The 21473-nt window shown below is 36.5% G+C and overlaps 1 protein-coding gene across 3 annotated transcripts; it reads left to right on the top strand.

Annotated features, from left to right (window-relative positions):
- The first annotated feature begins 9143 nt into the window (after positions 1-9143).
- Positions 9144-19890, top strand: LOC147493784 (Lojap-related protein). Of its 3 annotated transcripts, none has more exons than XM_086566058.1 (4): positions 9145-9473; positions 9548-9608; positions 9714-9811; positions 19476-19890. In XM_086566058.1, the coding sequence occupies exons 1-4, from the start codon at positions 9186-9188 to the stop codon at positions 19548-19550; spliced, it is 522 nt and encodes a 173-aa protein (XP_086422184.1). In that variant the 5' UTR covers positions 9145-9185; the 3' UTR covers positions 19551-19890. The 3 variants fall into 3 exon arrangements, with proteins under 3 accessions (XP_086422185.1, XP_086422184.1, XP_086422183.1); XM_086566057.1 differs by having other exon boundaries at positions 9548-9635; XM_086566059.1 differs by lacking the exon at positions 9714-9811 and having other exon boundaries at positions 9144-9473; positions 9548-9635; positions 19476-19779.
- Positions 19891-21473: the final 1583 nt, after the last annotated feature.

Raw genomic sequence — 21473 nt, 5'->3', positions numbered from 1 at the left:
AGCTGATGAAAATATGAATTACTGTGTCTCTACCATGAAGAGCTCCAAGCAATATCTTCCTTAAGATGTTATTGATCAGTACCACCTTAATTCTGATGATGAGAATGATATTCCTTCTGAAGCTGCCATTAATATTGACAAGAAAGCTGTTGAGGCTGATACCGAGGCTATCGAGACTGAAAAGAAAGTAGTGATGATAACGTGGAGACAATTAATCCTGCCAATGTCACGACTACCCCACCTTTCAACCCTGACTCCTTCATTCTTACACCCAGCTGTTTGGAGGGAGTCGATATGTGTGCTGATCTTGATACGATTCTCAGTGATCTAAACCAGACCAAAGACTCATCCCAGCTCTAATTTTTTTTCTATGATTTGTTCGAGATTGTAATATTAATACAATGACTTGTCTGTTTTGTCTTATTCTCTTAAACTTCCTTAGAATCTTGAAATATATCCATTTTGCTCCTTTTGGTTTGCTTATATCTACAATATATCTATTAGTAGCCTTTGACACTTAAAAATATATCTGAAAAGAAAATTAGAATTTCGATACCATTCCACTGAAAGGTAGTATCAATTGATACTTAGTAAGATTTTGAAAAAGAATTTAGACTTTCGATACCACTCCAATTAAAAGCAGTATCGATTGATACTTAGTAAGATTTTGAAAAGGAATTTAGACTTTCGATACCACTCCAATTAAAAGCAAACGCTAATGTAGTGATCAAGTTCTTCTTCTAATACCAGTTATGAATTGAATAGGTTTGGACTAAATTGAGAATCAAGAAGAAGTAAAATTTAAGCTTCTGGATTAATCAGTAATGGCGGTTACAAAGTTGCTCAAACTCTCTCTATATTGCTTTGGTTTTACAAGTTTTTCTGGAATGAATCGAATGAATCTTTCTTCTTCTTTCCAGTCTTTATATAGTGTTCCAGTTGTAATCTTGTCCAATCAAGTCCTAACACGTGTCCATTCTCTTCTTCCTCCTCTTCTTCCCGCTCAAACCTACAACATATGAAACTAACCAGAGACATTTCGAATTAGTTATGGTATTACTGGCTGAAATATCGGCTTGATGATATTTGCCCATGACATGAACCAATCTTGTGTTCAACAAATTTGGACTTATTGTAGTCTGATCAAGTTCTAGTGTGAATTGTCAGCCGTTGTTCGGTCAATGAGTCTTTACCGATTTTCTTTTATATTTTGATACTAACAATGCTTCTTTCTCCTGCACTGCGCAACTAACTTTCTAATCTAGAGAGTTAACATTCTAATCTAGAGTATAATTTCATAATATAACGTTCATATGTTGATGGACATCGACTTGCACTAAGACTTTACCTAACATACAGTGGTGGAGTTAGCAATTCGAGTGAGGGTGAGCCACCAGACAACCAAGTATATGAAAAGAAAAAATAAAATATAAAAAAATAAATTTTTTAACTAATAATTCAAACCAAAACAAGTATATTTTGAACATCAAAAACATATAAATAGATTGCATGATGGATAGAGTGTTCTAGCTTTCTTTGAGGCTTGCTTAGGTTGGTTCTTTGGATGCACTAGATCATGTTCAGTGTAAGCGCCACACAGGTCAGAATTAGAAAAGGTGCTTATGGGAGGACGACATAACATCTTTTAAAACATTTATCTATTTATTTTCAATGGATTTGACAACTAAATTGGAAACTACAACGATTTAGTTTATTGCAAAAACTTGTAGACGTTCTAATTTGTTTACTCCCATAGCAATTTTCATTAGCTGCTTGTAAGGTAAGGCTGGTTAGCTAACTGGCTTGGCTCCACTCTTAAAATCCGACTTTCTTCCTTTCACTTTTTTGAGTAATAGTCACATTGTTGATAAATTCATTGACAATCTAACACACAAAATCTTAAAACTAAGTAATTGTCTTGTAGACGCTAAGATTGAACTCACTATAGGTCTAATATCTAGCCAGGTTAATAGTAGTTAGTCTCCTTCAAATGCCACATCCAAATAGCGTCGGGCCACTTCAGTTGCTAGTTCTAGCGCCTGCTAGTTTCATACATTATGCCTGGACTTTTTGTTAGGAAAATGGATTTGCACAAATCCATTGAGATATGAATGAGTAATTTGTCTCCCAAATTATCACACTTGAGATGAAATGGGTTTCACTTGAAACAATACGTAAAGAGAGAAAAACCTTTTTCGAAAGGGTGCAATGGTTCGAAACAGTGCATTATGCCAAAAATGTGCGACCTTTCAAAATAGGTACTAGTTCAAAATAGTGCTTTATGCTGAAAAAGTGTGACTTTTTGAAATAGGCACTGGTTCAAAATAGTGTTTTATGCCGAAATGGTGCGTCCTTTCGAAACATGTGACTTTTCAAAGAAGTGCCTAACTTTTTTATAGAGTCACTGTGTTGTTTCGAAAAGGCATTTCTCACCTATAAATAGTGGATGAATTTGGAGAGAAAGACACACCAGATTACACATTTATGATTTTTCTCTTCTCCCTCTGTTCTTAGTCAAATACTATGTTGTGTTCGTTGATTCTATAGAATTGAAGTGCTAGCTTTCTATAGAAGGAAATCCGTTCTATCTTGGGAGACAATTATTTCCCATCACCATTCAAGCACCGTGAGGGGGAAAATCTGTCTTAATTAAGGACATAGTGGTTCTACACTAGGCTCGGATTTAACAAAAAAGTACAAGACACTTACAAGACAAAATGTTTGTAATGTTGGTGATTGGTAAAGAGTAAGTACAATTAAGTTGTATATTCCTAACAACTTAAGATAGATTTCAATGGATTTTTGGTTATTATAATTATTGTTAATGCACTAACAATCTTGAAGCGGGTTTTGTTCACGTTTCGTTGAGAAGCGATGGTCAAAAAATTGATATGTGGCAGAAACGTTTTCTTGCCATAGTTCATCACTATGATCTTTCCATGCGATGGGACAGGTGTGTATTTCTAGTTAATTACACACTCAGAAATTATATTTTGGCAGTTCTTTAGTAGTGAACGCTAAAGTGACCTTCGAAATTCCTTCAATCCATTTGAAGAGATGTGAAAGAAGGGAATGGTTCACGTACTGATTGAATGGAAAGTCGATTTGCGTCGATAAAGTGCTTCAAGCACACTAGTTTGTGTCCAGTTTAGTGGACGTCCAGTAACTTAAATAACCACCATGGTCTTTGTAATGGTCTTGGTGCCATATGGTTTGGGTTTAAACAAAGATGGTTCATTGAACATGGGTGAAATTAAAGTGAACTTAATGAAGAGGTGCGACTGTTTGAAAAGGCAAACATTTGGAAGCGGAACCAAGATATTTTGAACAAGACACCGGCCTGTTGGTAAGATAAGGTTCAAGACTTTGAGATTTTGTGACTTTTTGTGAACATAACCAATTACCAACAGAAGTACTAAATGGTTGACTATATTCAGTCTTGTGAATGTCAAGATACTTATAAGCAAATTGAGGTCTTAGAAGTGTTTAGACACTATATGAATGATATGTGACATTCTTTAACAAGACGCCTCACTTGAAAAACATATATCTAAATGGTTATCCAATTTATTGACTTTGTCATGAGAAATTAGAAAATATGGGGGATTATATATCTCCTTGAATTAATCAATTCAAAATTGGAAATTTGTTGAAACATTACTCAAAAGACATCAAATGTGGTGTTTTACTCTAGGAGAGATGCATAAATTTCAAGGAAATCCTCAAAACAAACGTGCATGCAAGGTCCACTATGGAATCATAATTCATAGTGTTGGACAAGAATAGAGAAGAAACTAAGTGACTTCAAAATTTCTTAGAGGATATTCCAAATTGGGCTAAACCTATGCCAGCAGTGTGTGTTCACTGTGATAGCTGATAAGCACCCAAAAGTGTAGTTTAAACCCCTTAATAGTATTCAATTTAGGCAAGTTATGTTTATAATAAATAAAAGTTAGTAATATTTACGTGTTTTTGTGTATTCCAGGTCTTGAAGTTGTTTATGTGCTTAAAGACGCCATTTTGCATGGAAAACGAGTCAAGATGATTGCTAGAAGAGTTCTATATTTAAAGCCTAAGAATCAAGAAAATAAAGCTTTTTCAAGCCCAGTCAAAGATGGGAAGTCAAAGTCAATTCGGGTAGAAAAAGAATAAAAAATTCAACAGAACTTCAAATGGGCATATCTTTGTACTCGGGCCTCGTAATTAGGACCTACTTTATGTCAAAACGACCAGCTCGGAATAAGCTTTCCAATGGACCTAGACATGTCCCAATTAGATCTATAAAAGTGGACGAAAAGGGCACTGAAATAATTTCCAACAGTTATGGCCTCTTTAGGAGACCCAAAGTCCCCCTTTTTGGCCTATACACAAAAATGTAACCCTAACCCTCTCCTATATAAAGAATGTTAAGGCTAAAATTATTCTCTCTTTCCCCTTCTTAGTTAATAATTAGTTTAGTGTAGTTGCAGTTTAGTTTAGGGTTAAAATTAGTTAATTAGTTTAGTATTGTAGCCTCCATTAGAAACATTTCAATAAAAGTTTGTTTATTTAATTCTTCTTTACTTTATTATGTCTTTCTCTTATTGTTTAGTTAAATTTGATCAAATGATACAAGGCTAAAACCTCCATTAGAGGGGGTTTATGAAGTCATGTGAGGATGATTGATTAATTAGAATGGTTGTTGCTTAGAATAGAGTTTCAAGTTTGATTCTTATGGTTGTTTAGAGATAAAAACCATAAGAGTTGAACTAGAGTTTAGAGCCACCATCAAAGAGATTTGTGGTAGAGCTAAACTCTCATGCTAGTGAAACCTTGATAAAAGATGACTTGGTTTTCACTAGAGATCAAGAAATTGATTCGATGACTAAACTAATAGCCAATCGAATCGCGTGGTGAATTAACCTCTCTCTTTATCTTTCTCACCTTTAAATATATTGTTTTCAATCTTATATTTACTGTTTTTATATTATAAATTGCTCTCTCATTAGTGATTAGTTTAATTAGACTAAATTCGTTACAAGTACGTACAAACAAGAGTGGAGAACACGATTACTCCTCTTTATCACAACTGTTTTAGAGAGTATTATTATTATTGATTAAGAATGATTTTAGCATGTTAGAACTACTATTTTCACATCTTAATTTATTTATATTGTTAATAGCCAATCTGTTATTGGTAGAGCACAAAGTAGCATGTATAATGGAAAGTCTCAACACATACGTTGTAGACATAACACCGTTAGACAATTGCTCTCAAATGGAGTTATCTCAATCAACAATATAAGGTCAAAAGATAACATTGCAGATCCGCTTACAAAAGGTTTAACAAGAGAGCAAGTGGAAAGATTATCAAGGGGAATGGGCTTAAAACCTTTGAGATAATCAACCAAGAGTCCTCATAATGGAAAAACCAACCTAGTTGACTAGAGATCCCAAGATCTAGGTTCAATGGGCCAACTAAATTATGTATGTGACTCAATAGGCATTGAAGAGAAATACTATACTCTAACCCATTCCTATATAAGACAATGCATATCTGCCGCGAGACCCAGGATAAGTCAAGTTCTTAATGATTTACTATATCTTGGAAAGTTATGTTATCCAAGTGGAGTATTGCAGGATACTCTTTATAGAAATCACGTATGTTAGTGCGAACTGGGGCCGCTTCTATGAGAATTTTAAAGGCAAATGTCTCAAAAGCACTATCTGAAACCAAGAAGTGTTCAAGGCCAAAATAAACACAAACGTGAGAACCAACAGTATTCGAGAAGGTAATGCGTAAAGATGATTGTCTAGGTTTATACAAACATAAGACAGATTCCAATGGATTTTTGGTTATTATACTTATTGTTAATGCATTAACAATCTTGAAGTGGGTTTTGTTCACGTTTAATTATTGAGAAGCAGTGGTCAAAAGATTAATAAGTGCCAGAAAGATTTTCTTACCGTGCAGACTCGGTTTTGTGCAGGTGTTGTTACCCTGGCATATCAACATTATTGTGATTTATGTCGAAATGGTGTGTGACCTTATGTTCGTAGAAGTGGAACTCAATAACTACGGGTGTCTACTAGCAATGATGGATACTGGTTCAACTCATACGTTAATATCTGAGTATGTATCCGAGGTTATTGGATTGAAACTCACAAAATGTAAAGGCTATATGAGTGGTTTGAACCAAGAAGTCGAACCGGTGAAAGAACTCGCTTTAGAAGTTGACATTAAGATGAACAACTAACGAGGAAAAGTGGATATGATGGTAGCTCGCTTAGACCATTTTCAAGTCATTCTTGGTCCTTCTTGGAATGGACTTCTTGAAAGCAAACAAGATGGAGGTAATGCCACACTTAGGGGGGATTATGATCCAAGATTCCGAAAATCCTTGCTTCATTCCAGATGTTAGGAATGGCGGGTGCTAAAAGAGTTCTATAAGTATATTTTTGTTAATATGAAAGTGTCCACAAGTACATACTAGTACATTTCAGTAACACGTAGAAAGTTTTGGTCCAAAAATTAGGTATGTTTTCGGGACCTTGTTCATATATTTAATGTGAACAGTACACATACACTACAGGAAACACCATTGTCTATTAGATTACTTGTGTATTTCCTTCAAAGGGTTTTATTCCCTTAAGGATACGTATGTGTTCATTGGCCACTTTGCGCAGCTCTTCTTGGATGTTATACGAAGGGTTCATAATGAACCGTTGCAACCTTTTAAAGGTTGGATGGTATCTGCCCACGCACCCATTAACAGTTACTTTTAAAAGTGGCAGTTGGGATTGCTTGAACACAAAAAGCCAATGGATGACATGTGTAGTGAGTTTGACTCACTTGGAAAATAAGTTTAAAGTAGAATTTAAGTATGTGTTAACAAAAAGTACATCAAGATCTCTTTTAGTAGAATAACGCACCCATTTCACTATACAAACGGCTGACAATTCAAGGACATTAATTGAAGTCTACTGATTGTCCAATTAAATCCGATCGTCTTTCACTAAGGCAAGTTCAATGCCTCCCATGCTACTTGACCTGATGCGGTATCTTTTCATTTGTAAAAAAACAGAAATCCGATGTTTATGATAGAAGAAGCCAAATCTTCATTCATGTAGGGGATTGTTATAAAAATGGATTTGCACAAATCCATTGAGATATGAATGAGTAATTTGTCTCCTAAGTTACCCCACTTGAGATTAAATGAGTTTCACTTGAAACAGTACGTAAAGAGAGAAAAACCCTTTTTAAAATGGTGCACTGGTTCGAAATAGTGCATTATGCCAAAAATGTGTGACCTTTTGAAATAGGCACTAGTTTGAAATAATGCTTTATGCCGAAAAAGTGCGACTTTTCGAAATAGGCACTGGTTCGAAATAGTGTTTTATGCCGGAATGGTACACATCCTTTCGAAACATGTGACTTTTCAAAGAGGTGCCTAACTTTTTCATAGAGTCACTGTGTTGTTTTGAAAAGACACTTCTCATCTATAAATAGTGGATGAATTTGGAGAGAAAGACACACCAGATCACACATTTATGATATTTCTCTTCTCCCTCTGTTCTTAGTCACATACTATGTTGTGTTCGCTGATTCTATAGAATTGAAGTGCTAGCTTTCTATAGAAGAAAATCCGTTCTATCTTGGGAGACAGTTTCCCATCAACCTTGAAGCACCGTGAGGGGGAAAATCTGTCTTAAGGACATAGTGGTTCTACACTAGGCTCGGATTTAACAAAGAAGTATAAAACACTTAAAAGACAAAAGGTTTGTAATATTGGTGATTGGTAAAGAGTAAGTACAATTAAGTTGTATATTCCTAACACTTTTTGCAACAAGTACTCCATAGTTTAATATATATCATCATGTATTATCTCAGCAACATCTCCAATTTTAGATTACCTAAAGAACTTTTAGCGTCAAAAATTAATATTGATCCACCCTGGTGGAGCTGGGATCAAAACGTTGCTTAATGAAGTCTTTGTAGACAAATGCACAATAGGCGAAACAAAATTCTTGTGGTTAGCTGATATAGGAGAGTTTATGGTCTTTATCCAATTGAATTTAACCATTGTAATATAAGGATTATAGGCTATCTGGGGCTTTATTCATAGCAAAAGGACTGAATTGTAGAAAACTAAAAGAGAGAAGGGGAGTACGTGTAACGTTTGGGTTTCCTGTTTGTTTGGGTTTCTTTTTTTCTTGTTTTTTTTGTTCGATTAAGTAATTATTGATAACAATATTTATTTTTTAAAAAGTTGAAGGTATGCCAGGGTGTGCCCTGGCTCCCCTGGCTCTGCCACTGCTAACATATGGTATTTTTTTTTTAAACAATAATAGCTCTTGCGCGCGTTTGATAATAAACTAGAGAGCACGTCTAAGTTCCTACTATAGTTTCTTCATTGGTTTCTTATGTTTGAAAATTCTTCAACGGAAACTGGAGTAATGGCACCCCTTCTTTTGGATATGGAGAACTGCGGATATATGTAAAGCAGGGATTACAACCCAAGGACAAAGCTCAACAATAGTCTCGCAATAAGTCCAAGACCGAACTGAATTTTGGCTCAAGGACAAATCTGGGCGGACATTAGCAATCTTTATTAATAATTTCGATTTTAGGACAAACCGGGTGGACGTCACCATATGTAAACTTACATAGTTTTTTTTACCCATATAAATTTACATAGTATTTTACATATATACATTTATATTTACATATGACAATGTACATTTACATGTGAAAATTTAAATTTACACAATATTTTTCGCAATTGAAGAAGTTTGTAAAATTATAGTTACATAGCTGTTTTGTATCAATTTAAATTTACATAACATTTACATTCCTTACGTCAGCTCGTGTTTTTGTCATAAATCTGTAATTAAAATTCATAGTAGACTTGGGGAGAAACAAATTCAGCCCTATTACTTGTATGCAAAGTATAGGGCTGGCAACGGGCCGGATTCGAGGCAGACCCAGGGCAGGCTCGATTGTCCTTCGTTATAATTTCAAATTAGAACTACTAACTCGAAAATGGGCCTTCGGCCCAATTTCGTGTAATACTTTATTCCTTGTCTCTAACCACAAAGTATCGGTCCGATATTATCAACATATCAGCCAAAGTCCCGACGATATATAGGCAGAAAAAAACATCTTACTGTTCCTCAAACCACTTCAGAGTTGAGAACGGAAAACTATGTTGGCGGCTTTAAGAAAACGAGGACCATCACTTTTTCTCCCATCAACAACAACGAAGAAGTTTTTAGTATTTCAACAACGTACTATATCTTTCACAGCGGATAATAATAATAATTTGGAATATTTAAACTTAAAAGAAGTGGAAAAGATTCTAAACGATGTGAAAGCAGACGATATAAAAGTAATCCCCGTTGACCATCACTGTGACTGGACTGATTTCATGGTCATAGCTACTGGTCGTTCCACGTGGCATGTTCGTAACATTGCTGAAGCCTTAATTTACCAGGCAAGAAGAAAAAGTTCATTTCCTTTTAATATATATAGTTTTGTTTGTTTGGACTTATTTTTTTGTGTTTTTAGGTGAAGGAAAAGCAAAGGGGTGCTCAGAGGATGTTGTTGCCAAGTGTACAAGGACGTGAAGGTGGGAAATGGGTTGTTATTGATGCAGGTTTGTTTGTTTATTTTACGTGTGTTGTTTTGAGTCGTGTTTATTGGTTTGATATGTGGGGCATTGTGGTTAATATAGGTAGGGTGATTGTTCATGCATTGGATGAAAAGGCTAGAGAGTACTATAACTTGGAAAATCTTTGGACTAGACAGAGTTCTGCGAGTGTATCGAATCAGGTTAGACTTGATTTGTTTGTTGAATATTTGCTATAGTAGGAAAATGATGCTGGTATTAGTTTTAGATGATATAGTAGGAGAACCGTGCCAAGCTGGAGGTAGAGAGCTGTGTCAGTCTGTATTCCGTTGAAGAAAGTGGTAACTTACTTTTAGGGGAAGACGTTAGATAACCTTTGAGAAAGGATTATGCAACCCTTTCCCTTCTGTTTGGCATGCTTGCTATTTTATGTGTAATTTGGGATGAAGGATCCACAATTGTATGATTTCATAACAAGTTTTGACAAGGTTAAACTTCTTAGAATGACCTGATTTTTGGGGAGCATGTTCTCCATGGAGAGGAGATAATGTCCACAAAAAATCAGCTTTTAATTCATCTTTTAAGTCCACATTCTCCTTGAATGTGTACACAATGTGGTTCTATCCCTCCCCTTTGTATTAACATTTAGTAAACTTACTGTTTAGGATTGAAGGGTTTGTTCAGAAGGGTAGAAAAGGGAAGCATTGTTGTAAATCACGTGATCCAACTCCAATTTCGATGGACCATGAAAGAACTGTATAGCTGTATGCTGCGCATCTGAAGCCAAGGATCTAATCCTCTAGCTAATTTAAGGATCTCAATACTTCAATGAACCCCTGTACGCAATGACGTATTAAAATGTTGCATTGGTCAAATCGAAAATTCCTAGGCCACATATTTTTTTCGATCTGTATAACCTTGCTGATAAATACTTGAGTCTGAAGGTTGCTCTTTTCTAGTTTGACGCAAAAATTTATGAGACCGTGGTTGGGTTACTCAAAACCAGTGGACACTAGGCCAATATAGAGTTATGGAAGGAGGGCATTCCTGATTCCATTACCAGCTGTCTAGCAATAGATACCGTTTTACATCCTGTTCTGTGCTAAGATTTTGTGCCATCTTCAGTTTCAAGGGGTTATATGAAAAATGTAACGACTCATATAGGATCGTGAACTGTATACGAAAACAATAATGGGCACACGGAAAAAGGTATTATATGCGAAAAATCAAAGGCAGATAAATCCTTCAACTTCTAAAATAGTCAACTATTAACAACCAACACTTGCAGTAAATAATCAAACAACAGGAGATATACCAGTCTTAGGCTGAGATGTAAGATTAATTCACTAACTAAAGTTATGAAGAAGTTTTGGAATTAGACAACATTTGGGATATACCAGGACGAATATGGAAGTGTGGTTGTGAGAACAAGATTCAATCGTAGAATTCACATATTCGTGGTGAATTTTTGGACTTCAAAGTTAGTAAAACAGAAAGAAGAGGGGAAAAAGAACTGAAGGCAAATAATTTTAACATTTTCCCTGACTGCTTTAAGCTTCTTCCCCTTGTGCCTCCCCACACCCCCTCCCCCAGGCGGTAGTGTTTTGTTTTGTACCATACAGGATTCTAATTTAGTAATATTGTATTTAGAACTTATAAATGCGGTGTTTCAAAAGCACCGTGCTGTAGCACATACACTTACACAGCATATGAAGGCTGGAATATTTCTAAAACGAGATTTACCCAGTGCTATAGCAAAGTATATTAAAGAAATTCACAACTTGGTGAGTATTTACATCGGGAGGTGCTGCTGTATCTTGGGGATCCAAGAAGCTGACTTGTATTTCTTACTCAAGCATGATGTCAAAATCTTTTGCCTTGGTGGACGTATCAAAGGAAGCTGAATGGTTAAGTACTTTGTTAGTGGACATACCATTATGGTGAAAACCAACTCCGGCAGTCTTGAGAAACTGAGATAACCAAACTACATTTTATAAGGTCCAGTAAAGCTTACAATGGAAAGTCAACTCCTCGAGTCATGATAAACTTTGATAGCCAACCTTACATTGTATAAGCTAGCCAGTAAAACTTAAAATGGAAAGTCAAAACACATTAGTCTAAGGCACCAATTTTTGAGGCAATTACTCAAGAACGATAGGCGGGTTTGTAATAGACCTGGCCTACTGGCCTAGTGCTTAAAATTGATCTGATAGAAGCGTATGATCCTGTTAGTCGAGTCTTGTCAGAATGTGATGAGACATATGAGTTTTGGTTGGAAATGGTGCAGATGGATAAGGGGATGTATCTCGTAGCCTTCTTTTTCCATCTTGATTAATGGTTCTCCTGCAGGTTTTTTCAAGAGTACGAGAGGGACAAGACAGGGTGATCCCTTATCACCACCACTGTTCTTATTGGTGATGGAGGTCTTGGGCAGAATTATCAGAAGAGCTAATGAACTCTGATTGATTGGGTTTTAGGGTAGGGCAAGATCAGGTCCTCGTATCTCATTTGCTGTATGCAGATGATATTGTGGTCTTCTTAAGCAGGACCTCATACAACTTCGATACCTTTACGGAATTCTTTGTTGTTTTGAGGCAGCATCTGGCCTTAATTAATATGGCCAAGAGCAAGGTTTTTGGGTGGTTGATACAAGTGGCGTAGATAGGATAGTAGAGTATTGGGTGCGGTACTGAATCCTAACCATCGGGTTATCTCGGGCTTCCACTTGGTGCCCAACGCAGGTCGGTTACTTTGTGGGAATCTGTTGTTGAGAACCTCTGTCGGACTTTTGGAAGGATGGCGATGTAGGGTTGATAGCGAGTCAGTTAATCACACTCTCATCGATGGCCCCTTTTCATGGGAGATTTGGAGTAATTTGGAGTGTATTGGGTCAATGGGTTGTTCCTAGATCATGGAAAGAGTTGTTGGTCTCTTGGGAACTAAGGGTCCATTCTCCTGAAGGGTCTTGATTGTGGAGCATTCTACGCTTTGCTATCATGTGGACTCTATGGCTGGAAAGGAATATAAAACACTTTTATGGTTGTGTGGCATCTATGGCAGTGGTAATTATATTGATTAAAGGGTTTATATTCCTTTGGTCAAAATTTTGGGAGTGGGGAGACACCCCGTTTGGAGACTTTATGTCCAGACGAGATTCCTTGCTCGTTCAAGATAGGGGGGGCTTAAGCCATTTGGGGGCCCTAAGCGATATTTGTAAAGCAGCCTTTTACCATTGATTACACTCACTTTTATCTTGTTTATACCTCTAATATTTTGTTTATATATCTATTGTGTGTGGACATCCTAATGCAGGGTAAATAATTGCTACAAATAGAGCCACAATAAATAAAGAAATAGTTTTTTTTTCGGTACTTGAATACTCTTATTACTTGGGGAAATTAAAAGTTTTTTGTTGGAGAAGTGAGGGGAACGAGGAGTTTGTATATTGAAAATAATTGTACTTTTTTGTGTTCAATGCATTAATATTTTTCCAATTGTTATTATAAATTCTTAACTATTATAAAATAATTAAAAAATATTAAAAATAATAAATGAAATCCAAATAAATTATTAGTGGGCTGCCTATTCTGCTATAGGGTAGAGCCAGCCTTGACTGTATATATATATGGTCAAGCTACGTTGACAGCCCTAAATGACACCTCAAATTGACACCTCTTCCAAAAAGTGCACTTCCACAATGAGTTAATCGTTGAGTTTATGTGAATCTAATCTCCCCACGATCCGCATATCATATATTCAGAATAGATCCATAGGTCATTAATTTTTTTTTTTTTTTGATAAATATGCATCTTATTCACATGAAAAGAAAGAAAGAAAAAAGTGAGTAAGAGACTCACCAATACAAGGAGGTGTATAACAAAAAGTAACTTAGAAGTGAAAATCCTAGCTAAGATACACCTGAAATAACAGATCCCACTCTAACATTAAGTTCCCAAAGCAGTATCCCCTTCTCTCCGAAAGCATCGATGTCCAAAGCCACAAGTTCGCTTTAATGTTACGAATAGTGGTTTCAAGAGATGCGGGCTTGCTGTTAAAGATGGCATCGTTCCTTGTTCTCCAGATAGACCACCACGTGGCATAAGGAACTAAAGGCCAAATGCCTTTCCCATAGGCCGTAGTATTTGGCGATACCCAACTATGAAGGCAAGAGACTACTGAATGAGGGCAGATAGCCTGGTTGATATCAATGCCCACTGGTTGTAATATGTTTTGCCACACACCTTTACTGAAGCTGCAGTGTAGCATAAGGTGGTCTGCAGTTTCATTAACTTGAGAGCACAACACACACTCTGCCTCCACCTCCTTACCCCTTGTGCGCAGTTGATCCGTTGTCAGTATCTTTCCTTGTAGTAAACACCAAAGGAAGAACTGCACTTTAGGAGGTACACCACTGCGCCACGCCATTGATAAGAGCTTCGGAGTTATAGGTTGTGGTGGGTAGGGCATGCTGCTGGCTAGTAGATTGTAAAATGATCGAGAACTGAAATTACCGTTGCTAGACTGCTTCCATACCCATTTATCCTCTTCCACCGAAGGGGTTAACCCTGCAAGAGCATCCAACATGCGAATGACACCGTCTATGTGCCACTCCCTTACACCATGCCTCAATTTGAAGTTCCAAGTCAACCCATTGTTCTCCCTAACCATATGATCTTTTACAAGCCCATCCTTGTCACTTGTATATCGAAAAAGCTCTTCAAAATCTTCTTGGAAAGGTTTATCCGTGCACCAAGCATCCTTCCAGAATTTTTCTTTGTCATTAATTTCTTATCGCCAATCTCTATTGTAGGGGGCTTATCAATAGATTTGGGCCCGATCCCTAACTAAGTTACTACTTTGATGGATGGTAGAAATCTAATCAAATTAGGAAAGTAGGTCCTCTCCCTACCTATTTATAGATGATTGATTTCCATCAATCAACATCTTCTTCAAACCCAAAAGTAAGGCTTATGGGCTAAGAGAGAGATACCAGTTTCTCCATTAAAGTTTTTGTCATTCAACTACCATCAAATAGATGATCATGACTTCAGACAAAGATGTCTTTACTTTAATTAGACTTAAACAAATAGTGATTATGCATGTGATTTGAGATCTTCTCTTATGTGTTATAACTAACTGTATACATTAAAAACAAGTTAATGGGCTTAATAGTCAAACTGGGTTCTTTAATTGGGTCTGGATATCGACCAGTCCTTTTGGATCAGCCCTGACTCGGTCAGCAAGGTCAAAACAGACCTGATCCAGTAGGTTAGATCCAAGTTACTAAGGTTCATGGGCTAGGTTTGTACACTTTAGGCACAGAAACAGTTAACACTTTTTGGGCTTTGGCTTTTAGTTTCTATTAGGCCCAACAAAATAGCATGGATGATGTCATCATCATCTTCTTCAGGAAAACACAACCGACCAGGACCTTCAATGGAAAATCCTTAATTCAACTAATGAAACAGATGCATACCACTCATTCAATAGCCATCATAAAGCCCAATAGCTTATTAATTATAAATTCCAGTAAAACCCTTGATATCAAATCACCAGAATTTGGCGCTAACTATTACCAATAACACACTGTATTACTGAAACACCGGAATTCTAAAGCAAAATAGATGTAAAACATATACATTAAATTTAATGCTGGTGACCACTTACCACTTATCATGTGAGAGAAACAACTTTAAAGGATATGGCAGTAACTATTGTCATCTGTTTTTAAACATTCGTGGCAATTAAACATGCAAATCGTACAATAATACAGAGAGTATTAGTCAAGCTTTATCAATAGGACAAGAGAAAACAGGGTTACAACATGGCTGAACAATATTACAACTTTAAGACACTTTAGGCAACGAGTCGTCGTCGAACAATATAAGTTAGAGTCGTCATACGATATAAGTTGTGACTTTAAACTATGACATTAATACAAGAGAAACATCATGGTATTGTTCACGGAAATTAACATAATACAAATCTTGATTAATATAACCCTGCATGATTTGATAATGCGGACACAATAATAATTTTAACATGATTCGATAATGGGATGAAACATATGATTATAACCTGGCTTTGGTACCACATATAATGTATTTCTTAAATTTATATAACCATAAGAGCGGATCTTTAATCACATGTATAATCACTGTTTGTTTAAATCTCATAAAAGTTAAGGCATACCTTTGTCTGAAGTCGTGATCATCTCTTTGATGCAAATTGAATGACAAGAACTTTAATGGAGAAACTGGTCTCTCTCTCATATCTAATAAGCTTTAATTTTGTGTTTGAAGAAGATGTTGATTGATGGAAATCAATAATCTATTTATATGTAGAGAGAGGACCTAGTTTCCTAATTCGATTAGATTTCTACCATCCATCATAGTAGTAACTAAGTAATTAAGGAAAGATTTCTTGAACAAACCAACTAATAGAAGCAACTTCTAATTAAACCAATATTCTCTATGGACCACAATATAGGGTTTCTATTATGATAAAATTTCTACTATAAGAAATTCCAACAATGAGGCTAAGGTCTATGAATAAAATAACATTAATGAGAACGCAGCCTATATTTAATGAGTCATTTGGGATGAAGGATTTATAGGACTTTAAATATCATGATGTATGGGGTGGAAGCTTTGTCCTTAAACTTTAAGCAACTTTTTTATGGTTGTTCATGAATTTCCAATGTTTGGGGATCTCAGGTCATTTGGGGTGCCTTACTTATATAGCTCTTAGGCATCATGGTGGGTGGGATACTTCAAGCCATTCTGTTGCTTGATGTGTTTGTTATTTCACAAAGGATTCTCCTTAGTTGTTACTCCCTGGTGTCTTGGTTCTTTCCTGACCCATAAGGATAGTCTTTAATTCCATTTCATGGCCATTTTATGGTTTGTCCCTGGCGGTGTTTGGGGTGTGGAGAGTGCAATTATCTATGTGAGCACCAATTAGTGAAATATATGTTTTAGCGTAAAAAGTAAATCAGCGGACCAGATAGACAAGCTTATGCTCTTTACATTTCTTAGTTGTTGTGTTTTTGTCTTGTTTGGAGGTTTAGTGAATTTTAGCCTCTTGTGTACCAAATGTATTATGTGAATTGGTGTTGCACCTTGCATAACAGGTTCAATATGTTCATCTGCACAAGTCATTGAGAATGAGTGGCTAGAATGGCTTTTTATATCTTCTTACCTTTACTTCGTGTCATCTTGTGGTTGTGTCAAAAAAAAATCATTTACTTTGAAAGACACAATAGAAATACAAAACTGATGAATTATGAGCTGTTGGTTTTGTTCATTAATTCCCTGTGAAAATGAACATAATAGTAGAGGTCAAGGGCTCCAGAGAAAGACATTAAGCGTTCCCGAGCTTCTTGGACATAGTTAAGAGACCTGGAGTTTCATTGAGTCTTTGAAGGGCTATGGACATATTGGAATTGGAAATTCAAAGAATCATCTAGGAAGGCTCCCTCATTTGTTATCTATATATTTGGTAAAATTTCTGTTAAGGATTTAAAGTTTTGTTCAGAAGGTAGACAAGGGAAGTATTGTTCTAAATCATGTGGTCCAACTCCAATCACTGATGGACAATGAAAGAACTGTATAACTATGTAATGCACCTTGCAGAGTAAAGTTTTATACCTGAAGGAAAGGTTCTAGACTTCTAGTCTTTTAGCTATTTTAGGGATATCCTTCAATGAAACCTTGTACACAATGACACAATGACACAATAAATGTTGCGTTAGTCAGCGAAAAAATTCTTAGCATAACTTTTTTCGATGTGAAACCATGCTGATAAATACCCGAGTCTAAGGTTGCTCTTTCTCAGTTCGAAGCAAATATTCACGAGACAGGGTTGGGTTACACAAAGCCGACGGACACTTGGCCAATAAAGAGTTAGGGAAGGATGGCATGTTATTCCTGACTCGGTCTCAAGCTGTCTACTTAATTCAAGAAATAGATACCGTTCTATATCCAGTTATATACGTCTATGTTAGGATCCCTGAGCCATCTTCAGATTAAGTTACGATCTGGCATGGAAGATATTATACCCTGTACTGGATACGTAGCTCCACTCATCAGTTCTTATCAGACCTGTGTTATTCCTGACTCGGCCGCAAGCTGTCTACTTAATTCAAGCGATAGCTACCATTCTATATCCAGTTCTATACTTCTATGTTACGATCCCTGAGCCATCTTCAGATTCAAGTTATGATCCGGCATGGAAGACATTAGTCCCCCTACAGGATACGTAGCTCCATTCATCAGTTCTTGTTAGACCCATATAGGATCATGAAATATATACAAAACGATTATTGGCACACAGAAAGAAGGGATTATATGTGAAAAAACACAGACGAACAAAATAATGAATTTTTAAAATAGTGAATGTACCTAACTATTGACACCAACACTTGCAGCAAATAATCAAACAACTGGTGATATTTTAGGTGTACTTGTATACTAGTACACCTAAAATCTTATTTTGGGATGTCTGAAATTCAAACATTCATGGTGTGTTTTTGGACTTCAAATTTAGCCAGATAGAATGAAGCGGGGAAAAATAGCTGAAGGCGAAGAAGTCCAAACAATCCTATCGTTTTGCTCATAGCTTTAAGTTTCTTCTGCTAGAGTACATGTGTCATGTGTGTGCTCTTTGGTGCCTTAAACTACACGAGAAATATTCACTCCCACCCTTAATAGACAATAATTTGAAAATTTATTTTCATCTGGTCAACACAAGAAGTATCCCCCCCACCCCCTCCTATTGTTTTGTACCATACAAAACATTAGTTGTATCTTTATTCTAGAATCCGGTGTTTCGGAAGAAGCTTTTAACCTCAACTTGAGAAACCATTCTCTGAAGGGATGCTGTCTTTGGGGCATGTTTCTTTTTACGATCCTATGGGGTATAGGGTTGGATAGGAATAACCGAATAACAGACATTTTGAAGACACTTCGTTGTCTACGGGGGATGTGATTTTGGCCATTGTGTGCAAATGGGAGGAGTCTATAATGAGCTGATGGGAGGTTTTTTCTGTTTTTTTCGTTTTCATTTTCTTTTTCCCATCCAATGTATTTAGTTTAGTGATATTCTATTTAGAACTCATGAATGCGGTGTTTCACAAACACTGTGCCTTAGCACTTAAGTCGATAATGTTTTGACCGCGAGATTTGCCTAGTGCTATAGCCAAGGAAACAATTGCTTCTAGCTTATGTGAGAACTATAAATTTTGCTTTGCATGCAAAAGTTTGCTTCGCATTGAAAATTAGATTGTTTATGATGTAGGAGCATGGAAGTATTCTATATTAGTTTAATTAATTTGGTTTGTCTTAATTATTTTTTAATTTTATTCTATATTACATGGACATGCCATATTTTTTAAAATATTTCGTGTCTATCCACGTGTTTGTGTTGGACACATATTATGCGTGATATACCTTAAATTTTGATATTTCGCCGTGTCAGACACTTCGTATCTGTGTCCAATACGGACACTCCCATCTGTGTAACCTACTTTTATTAGGTTATTAGTAGCTTCTATTTCAATTGCAATTAGATTTAGAATTAGAAATAGGGTTTATGAAATAGGTTACAAGCCTCACTGACTCATTGTACTTTGGTTGATTTAGTTTTATTCGACGGAATTGTTCAATTTGTTTCTCGTTTGAAGCTCTAATTTTGGCTGTTTATCAACCCTAAGTTATTACTTGTTATTGGAGTTTAGTCTTTTTGCTGTATATGGCATCATCCACTTTTTATACAGTACAATGGTAATTACGTACTTGCATCGTCCTCCTGTATTTCACCTTATTCTGTCATTTTACCGATCCTTCTTTTTTTCCCTCAAAAAATCAGGATCTGGAAAAGGCTTTTGTGAAGACCCGTCCCAAGAACAACTCCAAGAAGAAACCTATAGAAGAGAGTTCATGAAACTCGTCCTCCCTGTTTACGAATTTGGGTATATCCTATATGCTGGCAACCGTAACTGAACTGGATGTATGGTAAATCTTTATTACATAATACACATTGCTTGCATTAGTGTCCTCATTAACAGAAATTCTGCTGTCTTCGGTCGACTAATTTAGTCTGTTCTCTTCCTGAAAGATTGTAAATGTTGGTTGTACTTTCTTTCCTGAAATGAAGATGTTATATTTTAATATGCCGTACGTGTATAAGTAGTTTGCTGTAATTTGAGTTTATATATGTATTTCTGACAAAACTGGAAAAGATGGACTCTTGAATATATTCCATAGGCAAACATGTTCTTTCTCATGGGATTTTATCTGTTGTTTGCAATATCCAAAATGTTGATAAAACCCTAGTTTTGAGCGCTTCACCATGGAATGAGAAAATGCTAGGTGGTGGTCTCTCTCCTCTTCTTGCAGTTTTGGGCTGCTCTTATCCACTTCTTTTTTTCTCCTTTCATGCCCTGTTGGTGGCTCGTAACCTTTATCTTGTTTTATCTGTTGTGATTTTAATTTGCCCTGTATCTCTGCCTCTTTCAACTTCATTTTTGGTGTGGCCATCGCCCTGGTCATGACACCTCGGACTGTGCACATTTGGGGTGTATTCTGGGACTCTGGTGGATGAAGCCATGAATGCTTTGATTCGTGCAACCCCAAGTCGTTCGCGTCTGAATCTAGCTTGTGTGTGAGAGAGAGACAGAGATCGTCTTGCATATGGGCTCCCTTTTTTGAGTTTTTTCATACGTCTGATGTGGAACTAAGATTGGAACTCTGGTTTTTAGTAGATTGCTTATTTTTTAAGGTCTTTGGTGCTACTTTCTCCCCAATCGTGGTTTCCCTTTTTCCTTTTCGATGTATACTGTATTTTTTTTTTTGGTGAATTCCTTTTTCAATATGCTTGTGTGAATTTTGCTTGATATAGTTGACTAATTCATCACTTGATATGGTTGTTTGTGTATGAATCATGAGAGAGATGTTTTGTTGGAGAACTCTTACACATTTTAAGGAAGTTCCTAGCGCCTAGGCTGCCTAGCGCTTAATAAAACATTGGATCTGTTTTCCTAATTCCTATACCGTCCACAGAAGGAAGAAATCATTTTTCTTGTTCTGACCATATGCACTCAGTTTGTTGTGGAAGAACCAGCTTGAAGTTTTGTCGGGTGTTTGATTAGGACAAAAGTCATATTCTGTTGTGGATGGTAGCGTCTCTCCGTCAGCAATTCTTCTTACTGGTACAGGGTGACCCTGTACCAAATCAGAGTACAGATAATGGGAGACAAGTAATCATGCAGTTCTCGGTCTCATCTATACTTTTATGGATGAAGAGATTATGACACAAGTCATTATTAGACTACAAACTTCAGAACAACTCTAGGCTGCTCCTAAAATTCTTTACTGTACTAGTCAAAAGCTAGGGAGTTGTTACAGTTTTCGGGAGTTCCAGTCCTCGTGAAGAAGTAAAATGTGCACCTTTACGTTCTGGCTGGCTTAAGAAGCACAAAGAAACGTGAGCCTAAAGCAACTGACCAACCTGTTAAGGATGATGAAAAGGTTTAATATCTTCGAAAATGCTTGGGCCCTAAATACCAGATGTTTTTGCTATGTCATCTCAACCACCAATTCCTTCAAGAGCTTTTATCAAGCTCATTATCCACATTATCACCCTTTCAAAGTTCAAACTACAATCTCAAAGAGGGTATCCATTATCACAAGGAAGCAAAGGGGGACATGGTAGCACATTGGTGCTCGTAGGGGGCGTTTAACTTCTCCATCTCCATTCTTTACACCTACTTCTTCATCAACTCCCAAGGCTTCTTAAGTACTGGTAAAGGACAACTTTGCTCTTTCCTAGCAACCTTGTGAACAAGGCTTGTTGGTACGAGTGTCG

Source organism: Coptis chinensis, chromosome 6 (assembly GCF_015680905.1).
Source record: "Coptis chinensis isolate HL-2020 chromosome 6, ASM1568090v1, whole genome shotgun sequence".
In the NCBI taxonomy this organism is placed as follows: Eukaryota; Viridiplantae; Streptophyta; class Magnoliopsida; order Ranunculales; family Ranunculaceae; genus Coptis; species Coptis chinensis.
This window is presented reverse-complemented; position numbering and strand designations above follow the sequence as displayed.